This window comes from Oryza glaberrima, chromosome 3, assembly GCF_000147395.1.
Source record: "Oryza glaberrima chromosome 3, OglaRS2, whole genome shotgun sequence".
NCBI lineage: Eukaryota > Viridiplantae > Streptophyta > Magnoliopsida > Poales > Poaceae > Oryza > Oryza glaberrima.
In genome coordinates, this window is record NC_068328.1 from 12,598,127 (window position 1) to 12,623,356 (window position 25,230).

Genomic DNA, 25,230 nt, shown 5'->3' on the forward strand with positions numbered 1-25,230 from the left:
CACACACACTGCTTGCAGCAGCATTAGTGTCAACAAAACGTGGTTGGAAATCCGTCAATAAAAAAAAACGTGGTTGGAAATTGCCGGTCCTTTCAGAATCGGTGTACACACAAGACGATGGTACTCGCTCGGGAGAGTAATAACGTAAGAGGGTTAGATGGCAGTATTACGGCCATATTCAGTAGAGCATAAATTGTAAATTCAACGATGAAGATTATTATACGAGTAGTATTTGAAGCCTAGTTCTTCAAGCTCATCTATCGAAAATTATTGCCGTGCTTCTAAAAATGAAATTTCTTCCCCGAAAAAAAATATTCTTAAAACACTTTATCCTACCATATTATTTATAGTACTACTCTCCCTCCGACAAACATTAGATGTCCAAAAACATCAAAAAAGTCTTTTCATCAGAGGTTACTTTTCAGTATTAACATTTAAATCGTTAAGAGTACACAACACCATCGTTTCGCTTATTCGGGAAAAAAGCGAAACAGTATATTTACAAACGAAAAATAATTTATAAATAAAACTTTTATATACGTGTTTTTAGCGATCTAAATGCAAAGATGAAAAAAAAACTTCAACGAAAAAAATCTCAAAATAAACTATAATTTAAGATTGAAAATTTCAAAATTTGGTTGTGATAAACATAAGTGAAAAGATGAGACCCCAAATTTTTTTAATTAAATTATTATTATAATAAATAAACGAGGGCCCTCAATGTTGGCTGGTGGCTGCAACTGCAAGCTGCCAGTTTGACTACAAATACCACCGCACACCGCTGGAGGGAGGGGAACCTTCCAGAAGCTCCAGATTCCAAACCTGCAGGAGTCGCCTCGCCTCCTCCTTCATCCTCGTCGTCGTCGCCGCGGGGGTCGCCTGAGGTAGGAATCCCACCAACAACCCCCCCCCCCCCCCACCCAAGCAAGCTTCTAGGGTTTTCGACCGCGCCTCGCTTCCTCCGGTTTCGCGGGAGGCGGTGGGTCTCCCTCCCTCCCTGCGTGTGGATCTCAGATGGGATCGGTGTTTCCTTGTTGGTCTTGCTGCTTCGCGGGGATTTGGGGCTTCGGGCGGGCTGGGGGTGGTGGGGGGGATTGTTGTGGATGTTGATTGATCGATCGGTGTTGTTGGTTCGGGGCGATTGGTTGGTTGGTGGGGAGCTCGTCTCGTGTGTTTGAATCCATATGCAAGTTCAAGTGATGCGAGAGTGTTTTGATGCGTGGACCTGCTGCTTCCTTTTCTTTTTTTTCCTTTTGAGCGATGATTCGTGCTGCTGCGGAGGGATACGGATTTGTTAGTTGCCGATTACTAGTAATAATCATTGGAATTGTGTACTGGGCTCTGGCTGCTCATGATGCGATGGGCTTTGTGATATGTTCATGATTAGATTTAGACATGTTTTTTCTGCAAGTGTGGAGTTGATTGCAGAGTGTCCTTCCCTGATATGTCGGGGGATTGGGTGGATGTAGAGAATTGTAGATTTGGGAGTTATTGGACTAGCCAACAGACAGTTTCCTCGTGAATTCGATCCCTTCATGCAGAAATGAATGGAGGGATAGGATGAAATGGGGTGAGAAGAATGGATAGCTAAGATTGAAACTTACCCTTTAGATGGGTGGGAAATCATATCCCAAACCGATTTTCTAGGGATAATTCCTCTATACTAGACGTGTGTTTTGTTTGTATCTAGTATGTTTGCAGTGGGCAGTGGCATTTGTTCTATGATGCCTTTGGTTTACATGCTTTGGAAAAAACAATAGATGATTGGGCCATATTGTTATCTTTTTCTGACTAGTAGTAAATGATGCGTCTGTGTTGCTTCTGCTTTAACATCTTTTCAATCTTCACTAGGATAATTTCATAGTTCAATATGTTCTTTGGGAACTTGGTTGGGTTTTAGGACCTCTAGAGGCTACTTCTGCCACTTGCTAAGTAACTGTTTTGTGGAATTTGTTTACAGATCACATTAACAATGGTGAAGGCTGTTGTTGTGCTTGGTAGCAGTGAGATTGTTAAGGGCACTATCCACTTTGTCCAAGAGGGAGATGGTATGCCATCAGTCATCACCATTTTCATGATTGTCTTGAATTGAATTTTAGTCCTTGAATCGTTGAGATTTACTGGCATGTTTGATTCTTAGGTCCCACCACTGTGACTGGAAGTGTCTCTGGCCTCAAGCCTGGTCTCCATGGATTCCATATTCATGCACTTGGTGACACCACCAATGGTTGCATGTCAACTGGTAATTATTATTGTTATTACATATATATTGGCTTCTCGCCTGCCTAGATGTACCATCAGGATTGATACAGGCTATCATCATCTGTTGAATTGATTACTTATGATGCACTTGTTTCATAATGTAGGGCCACACTACAATCCTGCCGGAAAGGAGCATGGAGCACCAGAAGATGAGACCCGCCATGCTGGTGATCTTGGAAATGTCACCGCTGGAGAAGATGGTTTGTTCTTTTTCCCTTTATTCCGAATTTTTATTTGTTCCATACCTGTTAATGATTTAACATAACCATATTAGTTGTGGTCTTGTAGTCCTTAACTCATTGTCAATTTGTAGTAATAATTGTTGCTGAGAGTTTATTTCTCTGCTGTCAGGTGTTGCTAATATCCATGTTGTTGACAGTCAGGTAAGTAAACATTCAGAAAAAGAACATTCTCCGTCATTTGATTTATGGAACCAATACCACACATCCCCTTATTATTCTGCTGTTACCTTGTCTTTTCCTTCTTTCTTTTTCCTGTGTGTTAACATGGATAACCATTTATCTGTGTCAGATTCCACTTACTGGACCAAATTCAATCATTGGCAGAGCCGTCGTTGTGCATGCTGATCCTGATGATCTTGGAAAGGGTAATATTACAGACAACTGTTTGTGCTCATTTATTTTGTCTGTGTGCTTGTGTGCTCCTTTTCTTCTCTTTTGCTAAGGAAGATCTCACTACTGTTGGGTCTATGATGACAACAATCACTTTCTATTGAATGGATTGCATAAACATGCTGAGTTAGTAGTCAGAAATGTGTAGGGTCCTTTTGTTTTATCATACCAAGTTGCACACTACTGTGTTGTAGGCATTTTTACCTTTGGGGGTAAAGGATATCTGAACTTTACATGGAAAATTTGAATAAGTTGTTCTGCTATGCCAGGCACTATTTGACTTGAATCTCCTATCTGTGCACTTCACCATAAACTATTTGACTTGAATCTCCTATCTGTGCACTTCACCATAAACCTATCTGTGCCAATTCTCATTGCAGTGAGCCAGTTATCAGTGCAGCTTAAATAACATTCATTGGTTTTGGTGCTCTTTTAGGTGGGCACGAGCTGAGCAAGACCACCGGAAACGCTGGTGGCCGTGTTGCTTGCGGTAAGTTCAGAGGCCGTACAATCCAGCCCACCTGAAAATCAGCTTCGTGTCACATATTGATCGACTCACCACTTCATCTCCTTTTCTCTAATTCTTTCCCAATTTTACTTCAGGGATCATCGGACTTCAAGGCTGAAACCTGGAGGTGTGAACTCACCTTCCATCTCCCAGCACCAGAAGCCTGAAACTCTACGAGCTCTTAGCCGTTTCGTCTTTACCTGAGTGGCTACTCTAGATTCTACAATAAGCACCTGATCTCTGCGCATGGTTTTTGGTGTACCATTCTGTCGCCCGCATCGTTGGCGCCCAATGAACTATGTGTTTTGTGTTAAACCTTAAGCTGAAGGGTACCATTTGTAGACTCGATGTTGCTCTCTTCCTCGGAATGTCGTTACATCTGTTCGCTCGTTTCGTCCGTACTTTTGCGATTGGTCATTGTTCGCTCGTTTTATCTCTCTGCTTTTGCGAGTAAACGGAACGCAAGTAAGATTGGCAATCAGTCCCCGAGTCCAATTGTGTTTCGCTTATGCTTATAAGTCAAAATTTAAAATTTAAAATTTAATTTGGAGTTGATTTTGTAGTTTTCTCAATGTAGTTTATTTTTTAGTATTTGTTTTTTAATTGCAAAGGAAACGTATATAAAAGTTTTTCTCAATGTGGTGAAAGAGAGGATCGGATTGTCTAGGCTATTGCCCAAAAGCGTTTTTCTACGGGGATACGGTTGTATTTCTTCACCGATGGCCAGGCCAGTTGCCCGGTTGGTCTCTGCCATCCAAGTGGGGCGCAGCTTAACGCGTAAAAGTGCAGTTGAAACTCGAAACGAGTCGAATAGAACGTGCACAGCATGTTAATAAGTCACAAGTACGAAACGTAGGGAAAAAAAAAGAACAAAAAAAAGATAGCCGGGGGCATTCCGAGAATCGAACTCGGGACCTCTCGCACCCAAAGCGAGAATCATACCACTAGACCAAATGCCCTTGTGTGATAGATTACAAACATAAAATTATATAAATTATCAATGTTCCAGTGAAACATATAACCAAAATTCAAGGACACGCAAACACATACTCACCTACCTGCTAGTGCGGCCCCTTGACACACGTTAAGAAGGCGGAGAAAATGTATCTACGTGGATGTAATATTGGTAGACACCAGCATCTGAATCATACAACGACAGTTTATACCTACGAAGTTTGACAAATGTCACAACTCACAATATCGACTCATCAAGCCGGTACGAATCGGTAAATCGGTCAAGCTTAAAAATAAATTGAACTGAAATTCAATTTTTTTTTGGTAGAAAATTTTTTCGGGTTTCACTCGTTTTCGTCGATAACGGAGATGTAATCATGTCTATGCATCGACAAAACCACTCCAAAGCTGTTTTCAGTTACCGAATTGCTTTGTAAACCGCGTCGTTATTAGATGATCCACAAGCATTACAAGATCTGTTCTAACTACAAATAAAGATTACACTGGAGGTGGAGTCGTCGCAACTTCTTCAATGACACTAGCAATGGTCGCAGTAGAGCTGTAGAGGATAAGATTTGAGAGCAAAGAGCAAATCCATTGTTGTCAACTTGGCTGCGCCTGCGATCGATCGTTGGACGCACGACGAGAATCACTCAACCTTCAATTGAGCCAGGAAGCTTCAGCCGCGTCAACCCTTAGTCAAAAAGTAGAGCGAAAAATCCTGCAAAAATCCGTCAAATCCTGCACTAAACTCGTGCACATGAGATGATCATAAGCAAGCTATAACTACGCCATGGTGCCAGCCGTGGCAGATCGAAATGCGCCTAGTAGAAAACATTGCATCTAGAAGGGCATGCAAGCACAAGAAACGTTTTTGTTCTCTCTCTAAAAATACCTTGCGTGCACACATGACTCTGCAATCTACATCGATCTTTTGCTGAAAGTATATGAAGATCCACAAGGCATTTTTTTACAGATCGAGGACCGGAAGAATGGACTAACGTAAGTGTTTTACGAGGAAGTTGCAAATAATTTTTACATAAACCTCACTAGGTGTCAACACTTGGTAAGGACAATTTTTCTTCTTTTCTGCAAGAAGAATCAAATATTTAGATAAAAACGATTTCATACATCCAATCAGGGCTCGCAATATCATTTGAATTCCGTCACCCAAAATTTAATTTTAATTCATTCATCCAATCAATTTGAATTCCAAATTATATTCAGCTTTTTATTGATTGGATGTTTGAAATCAATTTCAAAATTTCCATTAAATTCATGAAATTGATTTCGAAGTCAACTACCATAAGACTTCATACCTCCAACTAGTTAGGTTTTTTCTAAAATCAAAATTTCCCTTCAAATTCATGAAATTTGCCTGTTTTGTTCCAATATAAAATTATGAACACTTGTCCAAACAAGCCACACATAGCTACTTACACCATCTATCTCAAAATAAACCAACTTCTAGATATGTATCTAAATATAACCTAGATAGCTAAAAGTTGGTGTTTTTTTTTAAGGGAGGGAGGGAGTATAGTCTATAGTCCCTTGCAAGAAATTGTGCAGGGATCAAAATCAATTGCACTCCATATGCATTAGGATCATGCTAGTTAGTGTTTATTTTTAATGAAGATGAAGACAGAGTTATAGCACGAAAAATATGAAATTAAGCTATTAGTGCATGATTAACTAAGTTTTAATTATTACAAACTTAAATAATAGATTTATCTGATATTTTCAACCAATTCCTACTAGTATACTCCCTCCGTACTCGTAAAGAAAGTCGTTTAGGACAATGTTTAAGTCAAATCTTGGGAATATAAATCATAAATAACTCTCAAGTTGTTGAGTTTGAAAAAGTAAAAATTATATGAATAGATTTGTCTTGAAAAATACTTTCATAAAAATATACATATATTATTTTTAATAAATATTTTTATAGAAACAAGAAGTTAAAGTTGTGTTTTGTAGATCGTATCGCTGTCCAAAACGACTTCCTCTATGAGTATGGAGGGAGTATACTATAAAGTTTTCGTATGAAATGTACAGCTTAACCGTTTGGATAGCGTGGTGACGAAAGATGAGGTGAAATTTGTATCTTTATATACCAACAGCAAGGACAGTCATTGGGACAGTTTGAGGCCCATGGCACATTGCTTTTTCCTAATTTCGGAACCAAATCAATCAGGAACATGTGGGAAACGTACAAAGATGGGACGCTGGAATCCAAAGGAAAACGTAACCGAGGCAAATCCCGTCCTTCCTTCCCGTGGCCTTCTAGAAGGCAGCCCAGCCCTGCACTGCACAGCTGCACATGCCGTTTGCCTAACCCTCGTATCCTTCTAGAAGGAGATCAGGAGGAGGAATCAAATCAGCTGGCACCTGTCAGTATCATAAAGCCTGCTGTTTTCCTCTGCAATTATGCGTGCATATCCATCTAATAAAGGGGTTGTACAATTAATAGACACACTGTTCCGGCTGGTCGGCTGATGCCTTCCTAGAGCAGGTACAATAGCAGACTATAAACCAGCTCTAAACAAGCTATAAACAGATATCAAAAAAATAAAAGAGGAGAGAGAAGAGTAGCGGCCTATAGATTTGTAGCCAGCTATAGTAGAGACTCTAAGACACAATGTGTATATGATAGATGAGAACATACATTAATAGTATAATATATGTTTATAGGTAACTATCCTATAAATTAGCTATTAAGTTGACTATAGATGATTTAGAGCTAGTAATTGGCTATACTATTAAACTTGCTTCGAAGAATGTTTATCATATCGAAATGAAGAGTAATTGTTTGCAATTTAATTAATAAATTATAAGTTATCCATTCGTCTTTCCTAAAATATATAGTAGTTATATTTTAAAACAGATTGAGTACATAATAATGAGTGGATTGTAAATCACGCAGCACGAGGGAAGAGGGGATGAACAGTTCTCTAAATTTGAAGAGTACTAGTAAAGATAATGATCAAATAAACACTATAATTTCACAAAGTTTATAGTAAGAGTTTGTTCATTTACTCTCCTCTGAAATGTGACAAACATTTTACCTATGAACTATATGGCAAACATTATTCTGCTGTACGTGTTCTAATTTTTTAACCCAACTGATCAGACGAGAATAATACATAGCTTTTCCACCGAACAATGGTTGACCAATATATTGATATTAACGACCTGCTCGAAATATAATTTGACAACGATAAGCACACGTGATGGTAACTCCAGTGTTTATGGGTGTCACTATGTCAGAGCTTACTAAATGCAAGATTAGATGGAGCCGATAACAAATGGTGCATGTAGAAGGGATACTTCGAAGTATATAGAGCATTGGAGCACACTATTCACATCCCTTCTTCTAAAGCTGCATCTCATTACCAAAAAGAAAAACTGTATCTCATTTTGAATTTCAAAATAAATTTAGGCAGGCTTTCCTTCATATATATATATATATATATATATATATATATATATATATATATATATATATATATATATATATATATATATATATATACACACACACACACACACACACACACACACACACACACACATATGTAGCTTCCGTTGTCAAAGGTTTACTTTCAGATGGTGTGTTCGACTGTTATTTTCGCAACAGTTGCGGTTGCAGCAGTTCAAAATTACTGTAGCTTACAATGATTTTGAACTGTCACAGCCGCAGCGGTTGTGATAGTCATAGCTGCCCGACATGGCCATAATTTGCTAGGAAGACAACTCAAAAAACCTACCAAAAATTATTTTTCTGAAAAAAAATCACATTTCATTTTTTTGTCTTTTATTAAAAGTCACAATTTGTTTTTTTCATGAACGCGTAAAAAGATTGCATGTCAATATATTAGAAGAAAAGAGTTTTAGTTACATAACGCAATCAGCCAGACCGGCTTATGCCAGAGGAAGGGAGAAAAGGCAAAATAAAAAAACTGAAGCTTAGAAAACTACGGCGGCTAAACACAAACTCCAAACAACGGTAAGGTACCAAGCCACGCTACACTCCTAACAGTCCCCAAAAGCAGCAACACATTTTGTTTTTTGATCACTGAACAACCAAATTGCTACTCCAGCTTGAACTGCTTGCTTGGCAGCTGCGGCCGCTTTTAATTATTCATCAGGAGCAAGCACAGCTTTTATTATCAGTTAATATCCGGCAAAACGTGCATGCATGTGCACGTAGTACACAGAAATACTACTAATATTCCCTATTAACTACCACTACTTGGCTAAGCCAAGTAGGCTTCTCCACGTGTATATATATATATATGACTATGTGCACACGTACACGCCCAAACTTAACCAAAATCCACAAGCATTTTCTTTTACCCACCAAACAAACAAATCGATCTCTTGTGTCTCATGGCCACCGTGCGGCCACACCCGCCGGCGCCACCGTCTCCGGTGCAGGCGCCGGCGCCGGCGGCGCCCCCTCCGGTGAGCGTCGCCGCGCGGCCGCAGGCGCCGTACTACTACTACTGCCACGGCTGGAAGGAGGGCGTGGCGGAGTCGCGCTGCCCGACGACGGATGCGGCGGCGGCGGCTGCGGCGGCGAGCGGTGGCGTGATCGAGCTCTCGTCGTCGGACAGCAGCGGCGGCGGCGGCGGCGCCGGCCGATGGGACGATGACGACGACGGGTGCAGCAGCTGCGTCGACGGCGACGATGGCGCGGCGGCCGGCGGCGGCGGGGCGGGGCGGCGCCGCGACGAGGAGGAGAAAGGGAGGAGCCAGCAGTTCGGCAGCTGGTGGAGCCGCCATGACAGCAGCAGCAGCAGCAGCTTCCTCTGGCCGTCGCCGCCGAATGACAACGGCGACTGCGCCGGCGGCGGCGACGACGAGGACCCGGCGGCGGCGGCGGCGAGGCGGCAGGAGGAGGACCGCAAGTTCTGGGAGGCGTGCCTGGCCTCGGGCCTTCCATGAAGCCTGAAAGGGTAGCTAGTAGCTACTCTCTCTGTCTCGGAATATAGCAATCGAGTATCGGATGGGACGTACAAATCCGTATAGTTCTAGGTTGATATATTATGATATCGGAAAATCCGTATAGTCGTAGATTGATATATTCTGGTGTCGGATGGGACGTTCTTAAGTTGATATATTCTGGCTGGAGGGAGTACAAAACTGACCAGTAACGTATGTGTGCAATATTGCTTGTTTTTTGTTCAGTATAAATTGGTTTTGTGTTTCTGGATTAAACAAACAGTTTTAATCAGTAACAAACCCTGTGGTTTTGGCAACGTTGCAAGCTACAATTATGTGAGTTTGGTGCGTGAGGTGATGGAAAGAGAACAAGGGTGGTTACCTTACCTTACTTAGTACTAGTAGTTGCTTAGGAACTAACCTCTTGTTGTTGATACATAGTGCGTGAGTGCAATCAACGTGTAGGACAGATTGTTCCTCTCGCCATTTTTCTTTCTTTCACTTTTTTGCACAAAAAGAACATTAAGAAATTTCGTTGATATGTAATGCGTGTTAGCGTTGTGTTTTCCCCTTTACTTCCTTTTATTTCTCTATGTAAATAGAGAGTTAAATTAACGCACATACACACGAGTGTACCTCCCCTAACGTAAATCGACGCCTAAAATCAGATTTTACAAATAAATCCACGACAAATTTGCATCGCATGCATGTAAGTCATGTAGCTCAATCACTACCATGTACTAGTGTTGTCCTTTGAAGACTTGAACAAGAATGGTTTGAACTTTGAACAATAATGGTTGGTGGGAAGCGCCAACGTGCTTAATTTTGCTGCTTCCATGACTCCACCCACCAGAGGCGATGGTTCTTCGATGTTTCTCATTGTCTGCGACTGCATCTGGACATCTCATCTGGTTCGTCTGAATAAGAACAACTGGGTAATCACAGTAACAAGGGGTAAGTGAGGATACGACGTCGACAGAGGCGTCGGAATTAAGATTCAAAGCGTACCGTTAATTTTGATTAAAAAAAATAGTAACCTTGGATTATGTCATTATGCCTTGCATATGATGCAAGGGAAGTATCTCAAGTCAGGCATGGTTCAAGAAGAATAAACGAGGTTAAGAAAGTTAACTGGGAGAAGTTGAAATGAGCAAGCGGATTTGACCCAGGGTTTGCATTTTCGATTTCAGCCAAAAATTTGGTTGGACCAAAATTTTGTGATTTTCGGCACTCTTTGGATAGTTTTTTTCAATTTTAATAAATTTTGACTAGATTTGAATAAACTTTGACCAAATTCAACAAACATTTGAGAAAATCCGAAAATTTTGATTGATATATTGATTAGCCGGTGGGGGTCTAAAATTACCGAAATTACAATCATTGATTTGACCATAGAAAATGTGCATGTAGGATCAGGTTATGCCAGCACAAATTCTCCCAGCAATGGAGATGCATGAAACGCACAACCTCGCAATGTAAGGTCATATGCTTTGTAACCTGCAAGTCCCTGCACATTTTCTCACAGTTACAGGGTATCAATGGCCTTACCTACAACCAAGCCACTCAGGAGCTGTGCAAATACTGCAAAATGTGTATCAAGTTAAACAACTGGTAATAAAGAAACACATAAAGATGCGATGGTACCATCCAAATGGCAAACTGTGTAGTATCAAGTGAACAACTGGTTATAAAGAAACGCATAAAAGATAGAACAGTACCATCTAAATGGCATCATGTCTTACCATGGAAAGTGAAGCATCCTGGGGACAGAGTTGCTTGTACCCTCCAAAAGAGAATGGGTTCCTCTCATAGCATGGATGATGGAGCCCCAATCGAAGAACTCTTGCAAGTAGGGGAGAACACCGTTTGTATTTGGACACCGCAGAGTAGATAGTAATCTACTCCCTCCGTTAGCCGTTTAACATTTTTCCTAGTCAATCTTCTTTAACTTTGATCAAATCTATAGTACTATTTTCAACACAAAATAAACATATTATGAATGTTAGATTTAATGAAATTAATTTAATATTTTAGGTGTTGCTAATTTTTTCTATAAATTTGATCAAACTTAGTAACTAAAAAAATTAAACCATAATATGAAATGGATGGAGTACTCAGTATTTTAAGCATATCTGCTGGCTGTCGCAGAGACGCTCAAATCACTGGGCCAGTCTGAGATGTCGGTCGCCTGAATGGGACAACCGCACATCGCTGTCGGTTGGAGATACTGTTCTCCAATTCAGAATTCAGGGTCGAGCAACTTGAATGACATGAACTGGCAACTAGAAAAAAGGGATGCTATCGACTTAGTCCAGCAAAGGTCTCAAGAAGTCAGACAGATAACAGTCGCACCAACAAATAAGCAATTTGAGCACTGAAGAATAATATATCTTAAAGAATCAGACCAGCAACTAGATATCATATGCTGATATATATGATAAAATAAGTTATTGTTGATTCATCTTTTAGGAAAATAGTTTCTTGCAATTTCTAGAATTGGTAGGAAGAGCTAACTTACTGGATTTTATTTATGAGAGAAGATCAGCAGAATCACATTTATTCTATTTGTCATCATTCGTTCAGTGTCATTGTTTATTCCATTTTTGCTATGCTTTTCCCTTGATGGTTCACCATTCAACTGGACCTTAAGATAAGTTCTCTGCACTTTTCTTGATTACACCTTCCTTGTTCTAGCCCTGAAATTACCTCCCACTACCTACAACTAGATGTTGATAGTTTCTTTAATGACTTTATTATAACCGATAGAAAAGTTTTTTGGGTTTCAACTGATTGTCACGCCACATTTGGAATCAAATAAAGAAGGTTACTTGAATGCTTGCTTACTTTATTCTGTCCAAAGGCAAATCTATAGTACAGCCAATGTTTTGTATCTGAAATGTAAAGGTAACCTATATACATGTGTTGGTCTCTTGATTCTGTCAAGCCATCAATCTACTACCTCCATTTTAGGATAAATGACAGCGTTGAATATCCTGTTCAAACTTTGACCAATAGCAATTTCTATGTTGTCATTGTTGGTAGGTTAAGGCGCTGTTTAGTTCCAAAGTTTTTTTCCAAACTTCCAACTTTTCATCACATCAAACCTTTAATACACACAACTTTTCTATCACATCGTATCAATTTCAACCAAACTTCCAAACTTCAGTGTGAACTAAATACAGCCTAACAATCACACTGCTTAGATTTATTTCACATCATACTGCCATAATGGTATTGTGGAGTTCCAAGTATATAAATTCTTTTGTTGAAAAAATTGTGGTCAAACTGTGTATAGTTCACTCAACACTATCAATTTGGAGTACATAAAAGGGATGTAGTATAATTTAGTTACCTGAAGCAGTAGAGAGCACACACGTGGAGTACAAAATGATTTCAACTATGAAGTGAACCACTGAGCAAAATCATCATGAAAACCACCATGTATCTGCTATGCTAATGAAGATTAAGGTATTCCGGAGATTAAAAAATCCAAGCATGTTGGCATGAAGATTATTAGAGCAAGTTTAATAGTATAGCTCACTACTAGCTCCAATTTATCTATAGCCAATCTAATAGCTAATTTATACAATAATTATTTACTATACTATTAATATATGGTCACACCTGTCATACACACATTGCGTCTTGGAATTCGTGCTGCAGCTGGCTACAGATTTGTAGCACGCTGCTCTTCTCTCTCATCGTTTATCTCATTAAAATATGTTTATAATTAACTAATAGCCTGCTATCTCATTACAAGCACAGACTTACCCAGTAGCTTTTGAGAAATTCAATGAATACTTGCATGATTTCATAGGATTCTGTCCAAACAGTTTCCTGCTGCTGTTTGAAGGGTCTCAGTCTCTCAGCAAATCTTGACACAGATTCTGGCATTGATAGGTAGCTTTTCCACAAAGCAGAATCATTGTTGCTACCAGAGTATCAACAGACATAAATAGTGATACTGTATTACTGACCTCTTCTCTGAATTCACAAAAACAAGTGAGAAATCATCAACATCATAGAAGTAAAGAAATTGCTTCCCATGCTGCTGATATCTCTGTGTATGCTCCCGGATGAATCTTCCTGTATTGACTATAGTATTGCAAATTTAGCTTCATAAGAAAAACTTCAAGAATGTTTCTGTTTCTTAATGTCAAAAGTAGAATAATAACATGATATCCCCAACCCCACCAGTATCCTTTTATGTTCTCAGTCTAGAGGAAATTCAGCTCATTAAGATCTCAACAAAAACGCCATATCTTTATTTGATCTGCAGCATGATTGTACAAAGCAGCACAGAGAATGTAAGCCGATTAGGACCGGACATCATTAGGGCTTTGACCACGACTACACCCCCTTCAGCTTGCATTATACATGTATTTACATAAGGATCACCAAAGAAAATCATCTGAAGTTGACAGCCAGGTCCATTTGCAAAATGGTGATCCAAGGTTTTCAGGAAATTCACCATCTGGGAGAAACATCTCTACAGTAGTCGCATGCACAGGTATACGAGTGATGTAATGACCCAGCAGGGGGACAATAGGCCAGAGGCTGATGCTGCATCGTGTTAGTGCAAATGTATTAGAAATTTACCACCAAAGAGAAGATATTGAGTTCTTTTAGATAGAGAAGGGAGTGAAGAAGTCATCAGATTACATACACAAAAGATGACAGTGTAAAGCTCCATTTGGCATAGCAGTGGGTTATCATAATCTCGTTAAGTGTAACCGCTTTTAGTCATTTTGGTGTTTGACAAATTACTTTTTATTTAATCCATTTTGCAAGCAATACCATTATTGTGTTCCAAAAATATGGAACAATTGGGATAGTTGATAACAATTTTACCTAACCTAAATCTGTTCTGCGAAAAGTATAACGATCATAGGTTTTCATTTCCATGACAACTTAAAACAAATAAGCAGGGCAACAAAGCAAGCACAGAAACCACAAACTAATCCTTTAAAAAAGAAGAGTTCGTATATCTTTGCGCTTGTTTCATTCTATGCCAGGAAAGTTCACTTTATACACTATATTCAGATCTGAAGAAAATATTTGTTATCCGAAAAAGGAATTAATAGTTAGCGACATAAGAATATTGTTTACGGAAGTTTTAGTTGCTGTAAATAAGACATGTATGATGTATGCTGACTTCACAATTCTAGATGGTATTTTGTGGAGTTCATGAAACATGCTTTACTGGCAAAAAAAGGAAAATCAATCATCTTTCTTTTTTTTTTTTGAACGGACAAAAAAAATCAATCATCTTGAAAACAAGACGGTGTTCCTTAATTGTCAGGATTTTCATTTCATGGATACAAGATGCGGTGTCATGGTTTTTCATTATACTAAAGGCAGGGTAGTCTACCTCAACTATCATCCTACACTTGTATAGAAAATAAAAAGTGTCAAGAGTTAAGACCCATCATAAATTCAATTTTGCAATGGCAATAGATGATCTGTCAGTAATGGTAAAAACATCAATAGCTGACCTTAGTTAATTACTTAGAGGGAGAGATTTCAAGCTTGTAGCCCCAAATTTTAGTTGGTAAAAAGAAACACGAATATTAGGAAATGACCTAATATCAAATAATAAGAAGGGGTGAGGTTTCGAACCCAGTTTATCTAGCCCACCGTCTTGTGAAGCTAGCCGGAGCCCAAAAGACCTCTGGGTGTTTCTCAAATTATAGTTGGTACTCAACTGATTTATGTGCCCAGGTGGTCAGATGCTAGCCAGTCCTCAAGTTTTAATTGAAGTCTATAACAAATCCTAATCCTGTTATCCAAGGTTCGATTAAGAAGACACCAAAGAAAGAGGCAAACAAATTGTGGACGAGCCGACGGCGGCACATCTCTGAGCTTGTTCACGGCAAGGGTGTAGAGATTGGAGGAGGCCGAGCGCTGCCGAGGCTGTCGGCCGGGTGGCGATGGCAGTGTCTCGGAGGAGGAGAGGCTAGGAAAACCGCTCTCGCTAGTCCGGGCGCCATTTCTTTGGCTTCTCGAGGGAGCATGGTTGCGCGAGACATAAGGCAGCCTAATCAACACGTTACGTCAGCTAAAACTGTCGTAGAAACAGAAACCATTAGGACCCCCAAAAAAGAAGTAAAAAAAAAAAAAATTACACCCACAGTACAACTTGGCATGTGGGTGCGATATAGTGCAAGAACTTGATAATTGAACGTCCGAGTGCAACAACTTGATAAGTGGGTGCGTTCTAGTACAAGAACTTGACAATTTAATATTTTGGTGAATCAATTTAGCTAAGCATATGCTAGATAAGGTTTTTCACGATGCCAATATGCCAATACACAGTAATCCTATAGATATTACCTTATAATAATGAGTTTAATTTTTAAGAATTATATTGCACATACAATTTACATTCAGTTACCTTTAAGAATTTTTTGTTTTCTTCACCTTCTTAAATATCAACCGAAATATAATAGTTTCTACATCCAGTTTAATTGACTTTCAGTTATTAGTTATTAGGATAAAAATATAAATATATTTATACAAATCCACGCTAGTATATTGTCAAGTATTTAAAATTTTGAATTTATATAAAAAATGCTCCAAATAATTAAGTTGTCACAACTTCTTAATTTATTGTATCAAAATCGTACCTACCTTGCAAGTCATTGTATTTATACGATCACTTATAAAATTCTTATACTAAATTGCACATTCTTGCCAAGTTGTTGCACTAGAACGCTCATTTTTTAAGCTATTACACCAAATTACATCCACCTGTCAAGTTGTTGCACCGTGGGTGCAATTTACTCTAAAAAAAAAAGTCTCTTTCAAAAGGAAAAAAAAAATATCTCGCAGAATTTCTACATTTCTGTTCCCCAAAAGGGGCCATGAAACTGGCATGCAGGAATCATTCTTTTATGCCAAGCAACACGGAACGCGAAAAAGTAATCACAACTCACAAGCGCAAAACAAGTGCTTCATTATTTGAGGAACAAAGATGATTTTTTTTGGGACATGGCTCGTTCAAAGATGTCGTCATGATTGGTTTCAAGTGCAGTTTGGTCGTAGGATACTTTAGCCTAATCTAAATCGTCGTTGTCCTTCCAGCCGCAATTATCCTAAATTCCCAATCAAAATTCAAAGCCTTTTCGGAAGCGACACTGCCATCCACTGGAAGAAGAGGGGAACAAAACAAAAACACAATTATCCCAAATTCCCAATCAAAATTCAAAACCTTTTCAGAAGCGACACTGCCATCACTGGAAGAAGAGGGGAACAAAACAAAAAACAAAACGCAGCAAGATTCCTCGCAGTCTGCATCATCAGCCCATGCCGAGCCAGGCAGCTGAACCCAAAATCATTCGAGCCCGTACGCATCACGCACAGCAATTGATAGGTTCTCAATTCCAGCGAAAACTGGTCGGATCAGTTCAATAAGACAAACCACTCAATATCCTGTTCATCTTTTTTTAAAAAAAATTCAAACTGTTTTTCTTGTTTTGACAAAATCTATCCAACTCTCAATCTTGTTTTGCCGGTTTACCAATGTTTTCCGAAAAAAAAAAAACGGAGATATCAGTTCGGTGACCGGACTGTCAATCCTGAACCCAGCTCACCACCACCACTTGTAGGCTCGTGGCAGCAACAAGCTGAAAATGACAAGGAGAAATGGAAGAAAAAGGCAGTCTCGCTGTGATCACAACTCACTGTTGGGGAGAATGAAAAACGGTTGTACTCCCTATATGATACTCCATCCCAAAAAAAAAAAAAAAAAAAAAAAAAAATCTAACCTAGAAGTTGGATGAGACATAATCTAATATAATGAATCTGGATAGGTTATGTCCCATCGAACTCCTAGGTTGGGTTTTTTTTTTTTACGGAAGGAGTGCCTAAACATATATCTGTATTAGGATATGTCACATTGATACTGATACGTTTTTTATGGGATGGATGGAGTACTAAACCATTTGCTAGGGGCATAATACAGGGATACAGGAGGACCACGTGAAGTTTCCAAGTGATTAATGCACTGTGGATAGACAAGTATCTGTCTGAAGAAACCAGCACGGATGGACCAGGACAGGAAGAGGGCCATCACCTTTCCCCATGAATTCATATATCAAATCCAAGGCTTCACATCATAACCACCAAGTCCAGTTGAGATAAGCTCAAGAAACTATCAAGAGGAGAATATAGTTATCTTAATCTAGGTAGCAAAAGCATATGGAGTAGCAGTAATCAAGAGAACATCAACCGCATCAGCTGAGAGTTTTTGAGCTGCAGGTCAAGTTTCCAGCTGCAAAAATCTGATGAACACTTGACATAACAGTATTGTCACAGAGCCTACCTTATTCTTTTGGATAACTATCCAATGCTGCCTGCATCATTGACTGGTTCTTCACATGAGGCAGTGATCCTATTGGTTAGTGGAGTCAACAAGATAACAAGGGTAATATATAGTTTACCATGACTTAAAAGGAAATCCTACTTAATTAACGAGAGATTCCAGGGCACAGCACAAGTGGTCTGGCAAATCATTTAGACGCCAGTGGTCAATACTATATAAGAACCAATAACATGCCATAGCACAACAGCGCAACTGTTCTTGGGAAACTTTGTATAAAAATCAATTCATGCCTATACATTGAGAAATCAGTATGAAGATGGCATTTTTTTTTCAAATAGGCAGGTTTAAGAGAAAACAGGATTGTAAGCAGTTCAATTCAACCTTATAAAACGCAAGGCAAATAGTAATCGGGCAGAATATGCCAACACGGATGACACAAGGACTTAACCTAGCATTAACTAGTACTTATTTAACTGAAATTTCAGGCAACTTGCTTCTATATTATATCATCATGCTTGCTACCATTGATCCCTTGAGATTGTACAGCTAAAAAAACGTCTTAATGACAGTTGACAGAAGTATATTCTGCCGTAGAACATTAAGTAATACAACATTAAGAAAATAACCTTCTCTAGCTATCTAAACAAGTATCATACTATCGTTAACCTTTTATGTAAACAGAATAGTAAAAGAAGTATCTGATATGAAGCTGTGGAAGGATATACTTGCAAGGAAAAGCATTCCGTGGTGATCATAACAAGCCATACATTACAGATTGGACGATAAGATGCCATGCATAACACCCATTTTATGAGCATCTTCGATTAAACAGTCTTGAGGACTCCAACCAGATTACCAGGCTAATCTAACGAGAGCTAGAGCTTGATGATCGGAAAGGCCATAGGAACGAGAACGGATTCCTTCTCCTTTGACGTCCATTGGTTCTCCCATTGCTACTTGAACTCTGACTTTGGTTGGTTGATCTTGTGCGCGAGCAGCTAGCACCAGTAGAGCTCTGTGGTGGCAACTCATATCGGCAAACAGGGCAGGAATTGTGCTGTTCCAGCCAAGGAACTATGCAATCAGAGTGGTATAAATGCTTGCATGGCATCTCCCTTGCTTCTGATCCCAGCTCAAACTTGTCCTTGCAGACAGGGCAATGTGAGTCTCCACTGAGATGCCTCTGTGTAATCTTCACAGTAGGCATAGCATCAATCGATGACTGAGTGGCAGGTGGTGGCCCTCGTCGATCATTCTGAGTCAATTGCTCAATCAGATCATCCAGTCCAGGTCCAACAAAGTAGTCTGCAATGTTTGCCCTACGCATGCCAACACCACGGCGTCCGTTGATGAACACATCAAAACCATTGTCTTCTGAGAGATGACCAGGAAGCTGGCCACGGAAGAGCAACCATGGCCCTGAGCCAAACTCCATCTCCAGGTCAGAAAATATGTTTGGCCTTCCTCTCACATCAACTTCCCGGTTCGTTCCCGCCATGCCATGCCTCATCACAGCAGAGATTGCCTCCATGATACCGAACCTTGGATCACGATGGAAATCAGGATCCATCCCAACAAAGTGGCTCATGAGAGCATCAACATCATCCATTTCAGACACAAAACCGGAATCGCAATAGGGACACTCCATATCCTGGCCGCGGGGCCTCACCCGCTGTCTACATTGGTAGCACCAGTATGATTGCCTACCTCCTAACATTTCTTCCAATCAATGTACTGCTTCCCCAAAATCCAAAGGTGTGGTATACCTCCTCCGTACTGCAAAAAAATGGCATAATTTCTAATATATCAGCGCAACAGCTCCACTAGTAATGTAGTACATAAGCATATCATTCCAATGCTACTCACAAATCTAACAAGACTGAATACCTGAAGTTTCACAATGGTACCAAGGCATATAGACAAGTCAAAAAGGCACACAGATGGGCACCTACCATCCAGTACCAGTCCAAATCACTGAACTGTCAAGGATTACTTAGAATTATTCATCAATTATCACAAATCCGCCTAATCCGAAGTAATAATTCGCTCATGAATGATAAAGCGATTGTTTCCGAAGATATAAATTTTTCGCATGACATTTGTTAATGAATAATCCTCCTAATTAAGACAGACTGCAACATGGGAAATTTATACATGATCCAAACTGATGATCTTTGCCTGATCTTTGCTTTTTTCAGATAGGAATTCTTGAACTCGCAACTTCTTTCAGACACATCAGGTTTCCCTCTTATAGAGCCAGGGACAGTTTGTCTCACAGGCTAATACTAGATACTTATGTTCGGTTCATAGGCTGCCTCACACTGATTTATTCCCAAAAAAAAAAAAAAAGAAATCAAACTGGATCAATTACACTAGATGCTGCAACCAGGCTAAAATCCAAGAACAGGCTAAATTCCCACTCGCCCGTAGATCAATCAGTTCATGGTAAGACTAAAAACTCTACAACAGCCACCTTTTCCACACGATTCACTCCATTCAAAATGAAAAGAAAAAGAAAAGAAAAAGAAAGAAAAGAAAACTGATTGCAGATAACTCCCAAGATTACGCGGCCCGAGGCAAACAAATTGAATAGAAAAAAAAACACGCACACGAATAGCGGTTTCCGCTGGTTCGATTACGATACCAGATAGGAGAGGAGGAGGCGGCGGCGGTTTGTGGTGGCGAGGAGCGGTGGGAGGACCGGAAGAGGGGAAGGCGAGATGAACTCCACCACGAACACACGAACAGAAAAGGCGAAAAAATAATATCGGAAGAAGAGGAGGGGATGGATCCAGAGAGACCAGATTTTATACCCACTCGAGTCGCCGAGGGCCCCACTCTCCTCCCCTTCTCAGTGCTGCGGTGGCGCCCACGCTGTCCGCCCGGGCCCACATGGCAGTGGCGTCAGGGGGGAGGTGGGCCCCACAGGCCTCGATTCCTGAGCCACGTCGTCCCCCTCGCTTTCCGCCGCGAGAAAGATGCCTCCTCGCCCCGTAGCCCACGGCCTGCCCGGGGCCAGCGCAGTGACTGGCATGTGGGGCCAGAGTGCGCTTCGGGCCCACGTGTCAGTGTGGGCTTTGGACATGGTGGGGGTGGGATTTTGCGTCGGGGACGATGTGGAGCGGGGGAATTTTAAAATATTCGGAGCCACGGAATACGAGGCTAGATCGGCCGTCGGTGGGAGGAATGGACGGCCCGGATGGGATGTCCCGTCACGTGGTTGCCTCGTCAAGCTGTCGAGGGCGGCCATTTCGGTCCTCACCGAGAAATCGGTCCGGGCAATCGCGCAAATGGGAAAAACCGAATTTATCTAAAAAACCATGTCCGGTTAACCGAACCGCAGTTTGATCTTCGGTCTAAACCAAGCTGACCGCGCAGTGGCACTGTGGCAGATCTCGCATTGGGGTGAATCTCCTCTGCGGTATAAACCTCTGACTTGGGACACTGACCCGTGGGCCTAATGAGCATGGGTCTATATGTCAGCCACTCAAAATCAGAGGATAGTACTGCAAATGATATGTTTCCCTTGCATTAGACCAACTACGATCTTATTCGGCCATCCGGGTAACCAATAAATAAGAGCTAAGAACCGAGAATTTGATTGGTCTTCTCACAGCTAAGACCGAACAGGAGACCAGTGACTAATTTATTCGTTTTTTTTAATCATGATACGGTTTTTTCATTGTCGGTCTTCGGTCTTGATTTTTTTTTTGTCCACCCTTAGTAGGGAGTAGGGTGTCCAAGTCCTATTTGGTGGCTTCTAACAGGTGCAGCTCCTTTTAAAAAAGTATCGCTTCTCAAACAATTCAGTTTGTCACAATGAGTCCAAATTAAAGCAAAGATAAGTGTCAATTTCATCGGGGTCTTTAAATATCTTTGTTTTTATAGTTATTTTTCATATCCAAAATTGTAAAATATGTTTTTTATAACAATTATATATCACTTTTAAATTTAAGTCATTCTCTTGTAAAAATGGAAATAAGGCCGGCAACCAAAAAGTAATTTTAAATTCAAAATTAAGATATATAGCTTTTAGGATAAAGGTATGCCAAAAGCCGGCTCTAAATATCAACGTTCTCAATTTCTTTTAGATAATCAACGTTCTCAATTCTTGCAACATTTTTGTTATAATTGAAATTGTCGACGGGGGATACCCGTAGACCGGATATAGAGGGTATTGGGGTACGCTGGTATGAGGATCTACGTAATACGACATCGAGTAGGCAGAAAACAAAGATTATACTGGTTCAGGCCCCTTGATAGGTAATAGCCCTAATCCACTTGATATGAGATTATATGATGGAAACCACAGATTACAAAGAGAATAGTGGAACTCGACGATACCGACGAGATCGTAGTCGAGTTGATTTGACTAGATCACCCGGCGACTTGGCTCCTGTAGGCTCCGGCTTCGTAGGCTGTGGTGGATGTGTTGGCGGTAAGATTCGATGCCCAAGGTCCTCCCCGGGGGGTCCCTTTTGTACCACAGGTCAACTGGTCTCCAAGTAGGACTCGGAGACATCGGACCCGATACGATACAATGACGACCCAGTTCTATCCGAGTAGGACTCCTTCCATCTGTGAACTCCATAATGAATTTCCTTAACGTATGCCGAAAACGTCCATATACGCGCAAGTATGACGTATATCGAAGGGTAGAGGGTATACCTTACCCGTAACCCTGACAGTAGCCCCCGACTTCTGCTTATATGAACTCGTGAAACCGATCGCGACTTCTGATGTCGAAGTTGTCGTCGTTCTCGGTGTGAGGACCGAGAGACAAGGAGTGATCGACAACGCCAGGTGAAGCTCAACGGTCATGAGTGAATTTAAATTGAAGTCCGAAAAACTGCCGCGCGTAACGGACCCAGAAATTTCCGGCGGCCATCTCTCTCCTTTCCTTGGAATTCGCATCGTCGGAAGTGCGTCTATTTAAGGGAGTTTTGGGGATCCAATTTGAAGTCCACCTGTTGTGAAAAAACTCTCCAGCCCCCAAGCGTCCCTCGTCTTCTCCGCTCCCGCAAAAAACCCTAGCTAGCTCATCTCGGTCCTTTCTCCGGCGATCCCCGGTGGCAATGGATCTCGACAAGTCTACCTCCACCAGCGCGTTGCTGAAGAAGTTGCAGGAGGATGGCGCCCTTCCCGGTCGCGGGACCGCGGAGAGAGAAGTAGGAGGTACTGAACCCTAGCCTGTCCTGGGTCGCATGGTTGTGATCGAGGACTTTATTCTCTGTGGTTTTCTTCCTTCGTCTTCTGAATTTCTTCTCTTGGTCTTGAATTTCTACGGTCTTTCCTTGCTCCATTTGAACCCCAATTCCATCGCCTTCCTAAGTATCTTTTCTCATCTTTGTGAGGCCTACATTGGGGTAGAGCCGTTTCTTGACCTCTTCCGTTTTTACTATGAGTTGCGTTGGATGGAACCCAAAAAGGTGTCTGGATGTGTCGGTTTCCGACTTCGGGATGGCCTGAAGTCGCGATACATCCCCTTCCAGTGCCCCTCATCTCGCAGCAAATGGCGGGGGAGGTGGTTCTATCTTCAAATAGAAGGTTCGGATCCGGTTTTTATTGTTCCTGAGGAGCAACCAAACAAGATTTCATCTTGGACCGCCAAACTCGCCTTGACCCCATCCCTCCAATCTTTCATCGATATCATTGATGACCTCCGAGTACGGGGATTGTCGGGGTATGAAGTCGCTGCCGACTTCATTGGTAGGCGGATCCAGCCGCTCCAGGCTCGAGCCCATCCAGCCTTTGATTATTCTGGGCCGGAGGACGCGACCCGGGTTTCTCCTCGGGATATTTTTCTTTTTAGTTAAATTGGCTCCCTTATGTGCGTGTTCTTCCCGACTTATCGGATTCTGGTCTCGATCTACAGGCTTGGACAGCGCAACCGTGGAGCGCCGTGTCGGCCAACTGATGATCAGTGGCCCGACAACAGCGAGCAACGTCCAAGTCCCCCTTTGCGAGAAAGGGGTAGCCCAGCGCGACGTTGCCATCAATGTAAGTGTACTCAGCAGTCCTTTTGCATTTTTCTTCCGGGATCGCATTATGACTTCATGAAGCGTAGGTTCTCCCTCTGACTGATATCATCGGGCCGCTCGTGGACCATCAGGTGGCGGCGTCGCTGAAGGAGAAAGTCGCCAAGGAGGCGTTTGACGCTGTTCCTGCTGCTGCCACAACAAGTGGCGGCAACGTTCCGAAAAAGGGGAGGAAATTCTCCTCTATGGTCGGACATCGTCGGAAGATACCCACCCCCTCGGTAAGTTCTCCTGTTCTTTCATCACGTAGTCGGAAAACTTCCACCTCACATCATATCCGTTATACTCCAGGCCTCGGACGCATCTCCCCCGCCTCCACGTCGGCAGCGGCTAGTGACGCTTGGCGAGAAGTAAGTGGATGACTTTGAGGTTTTGTCACTTCGTCAAACTGTTGCAGCCTGTCTCAGTTGCAGCTTTCTGCAGGGCGGCGTGGGCGAAGGCGGCGCAAGACCGGTCTGGAGGGACCTCCAGCGCATCTCCTGTCGTGGCCTCGACGGATGTCGTGGTCGTGCCCAGGAGCCGCGAGGCGACACCTAGCGGCCCAGCTAGCGATCTCGCCGCTGGTCAAGGTCTGCCGGCTGCCGTCCTCACCTGGGAGGAGCTCCAGGTTGAGATGGGGCGCCTCCTAGAGACTGGTGCTCGCGGCATTAGCCGCGAGATCGCGGAGGCGAGGGCGGCGGCGGTGGCGGCGGCGTCGGCGAATGAGCGCGCCGACCGGCTGGCGCGCGATTTGGCGGAGGTTCGCAAGGACCTCCAGAAGATGCGAGAGCTGGTGGCCGGCAATGAGCGACAACGGCAGGGACTCGAGCACCGCATGTCAGAGCGCGAGAACAACTTGTCGGAAATCCATGGCTCGTTGCGAGTCACCTATACTGGTCTGCACTAGCTCGCCGGGGAGTGCGGTATCAAGTCTACCATTCCGGCGAATCCCGATGAGTTCTCGCTAACAACTTCTCTTGCGGAGCTGGCGACGGCGATGGAGGAGATCCCCTCCAAGCACGCGGCCAGGATCGGAGAGGAGACGTCCAATGGGATCTATACCGGGGCGTGCCATGTCCTTGCGTGTGTGAGACTGGTGCACCCTGAACTCGATTTGCGGAAGATCTTGGATCAGGGGCGGCTAGCAACGCGTGCAAGGATGTGATGGAAGAAGTCGGCGATCTGGGGGAGTCTATTCTCCCACTTTTTGAAGAGTAGGATTTTGACTCTCTTGTACTTCTTAGTCATGCTTTGTAAAACTTTCATTGGTTCCAACCGCCTTTGTGTGTGCAGTCATCGCCTTAGCTTTCTTTAGCATTTTGATCTTGAGTACTTTATTGTCGTCTGTAGAGATGTTGATGTCGAGGATGTCCAGCAGCGCAGGCAGCCTGAGTTGCCAGTGATCGTTACGGCACTTGCGTTCGAGCCACATGTGCCGGAGGGCGATGTAGCTCAAAATTCGCCTGTGGAAACGGGCATGGTGACGACTCCCTTAGGTTGGTTATCTTTGTTTTCATCTCCTTTACTCTTCCGTCTGGATCGACTTGATTTGCTGTATTCTCGCGAGAGAAGAGCAGTTTGACTTAGTCGTTT

General features: G+C 42.1%; 3 protein-coding genes and 1 non-coding gene across 7 annotated transcripts; 2 read left to right on the forward strand and 2 right to left on the reverse strand.

The window, feature by feature from the left end:
• Window positions 1–733: 733 nt before the first annotated feature.
• LOC127767991 (superoxide dismutase [Cu-Zn] 1) lies at window positions 734–3,803 on the forward strand. Of its 2 annotated transcripts, none has more exons than XM_052293490.1 (8): window positions 734–884; window positions 1,961–2,048; window positions 2,141–2,242; window positions 2,367–2,462; window positions 2,614–2,645; window positions 2,794–2,869; window positions 3,331–3,384; window positions 3,498–3,803. In XM_052293490.1, exons 2-8 carry the CDS (start codon window positions 1,973–1,975, stop codon window positions 3,518–3,520), a joined length of 459 nt encoding a protein of 152 aa, XP_052149450.1. In that variant the 5' UTR covers window positions 734–884; window positions 1,961–1,972; the 3' UTR covers window positions 3,521–3,803. The 2 variants fall into 2 exon arrangements, with proteins under 2 accessions (XP_052149450.1, XP_052149449.1); XM_052293489.1 differs by lacking the exon at window positions 734–884 and adding an exon at window positions 959–979.
• A 486-nt stretch (window positions 3,804–4,289) lies between these two features.
• On the reverse strand, window positions 4,290–4,361 carry TRNAP-UGG (transfer RNA proline (anticodon UGG)). The gene has a single exon. It is a non-coding gene; the product is annotated as a tRNA-Pro (tRNA).
• A 4,322-nt stretch (window positions 4,362–8,683) lies between these two features.
• LOC127767945 (BURP domain-containing protein 14-like) lies at window positions 8,684–9,577 on the forward strand. The gene has a single exon (XM_052293435.1). The coding sequence runs from the start codon at window positions 8,743–8,745 to the stop codon at window positions 9,298–9,300; it is 558 nt and encodes a 185-aa protein (XP_052149395.1). The 5' UTR covers window positions 8,684–8,742; the 3' UTR covers window positions 9,301–9,577.
• Window positions 9,578–18,342: 8,765 nt separating this feature from the next.
• On the reverse strand, window positions 18,343–20,397 carry LOC127768051 (probable E3 ubiquitin-protein ligase RHC1A). 3 transcript variants are annotated; one of them, XM_052293561.1, is made up of 3 exons: window positions 20,265–20,397; window positions 19,508–19,599; window positions 18,343–19,396 (listed from the first exon to the last, which is right to left on the reverse strand). In XM_052293561.1, exon 3 carries the CDS (start codon window positions 19,335–19,337, stop codon window positions 18,486–18,488), a length of 852 nt encoding a protein of 283 aa, XP_052149521.1. In that variant the 5' UTR covers window positions 19,338–19,396; window positions 19,508–19,599; window positions 20,265–20,397; the 3' UTR covers window positions 18,343–18,485. The 3 variants fall into 3 exon arrangements, with proteins under 3 accessions (XP_052149521.1, XP_052149519.1, XP_052149522.1); XM_052293559.1 differs by lacking the exon at window positions 19,508–19,599; XM_052293562.1 differs by lacking the exon at window positions 19,508–19,599 and having other exon boundaries at window positions 20,230–20,397.
• Between the last annotated feature and the right edge of the window lie 4,833 nt (window positions 20,398–25,230).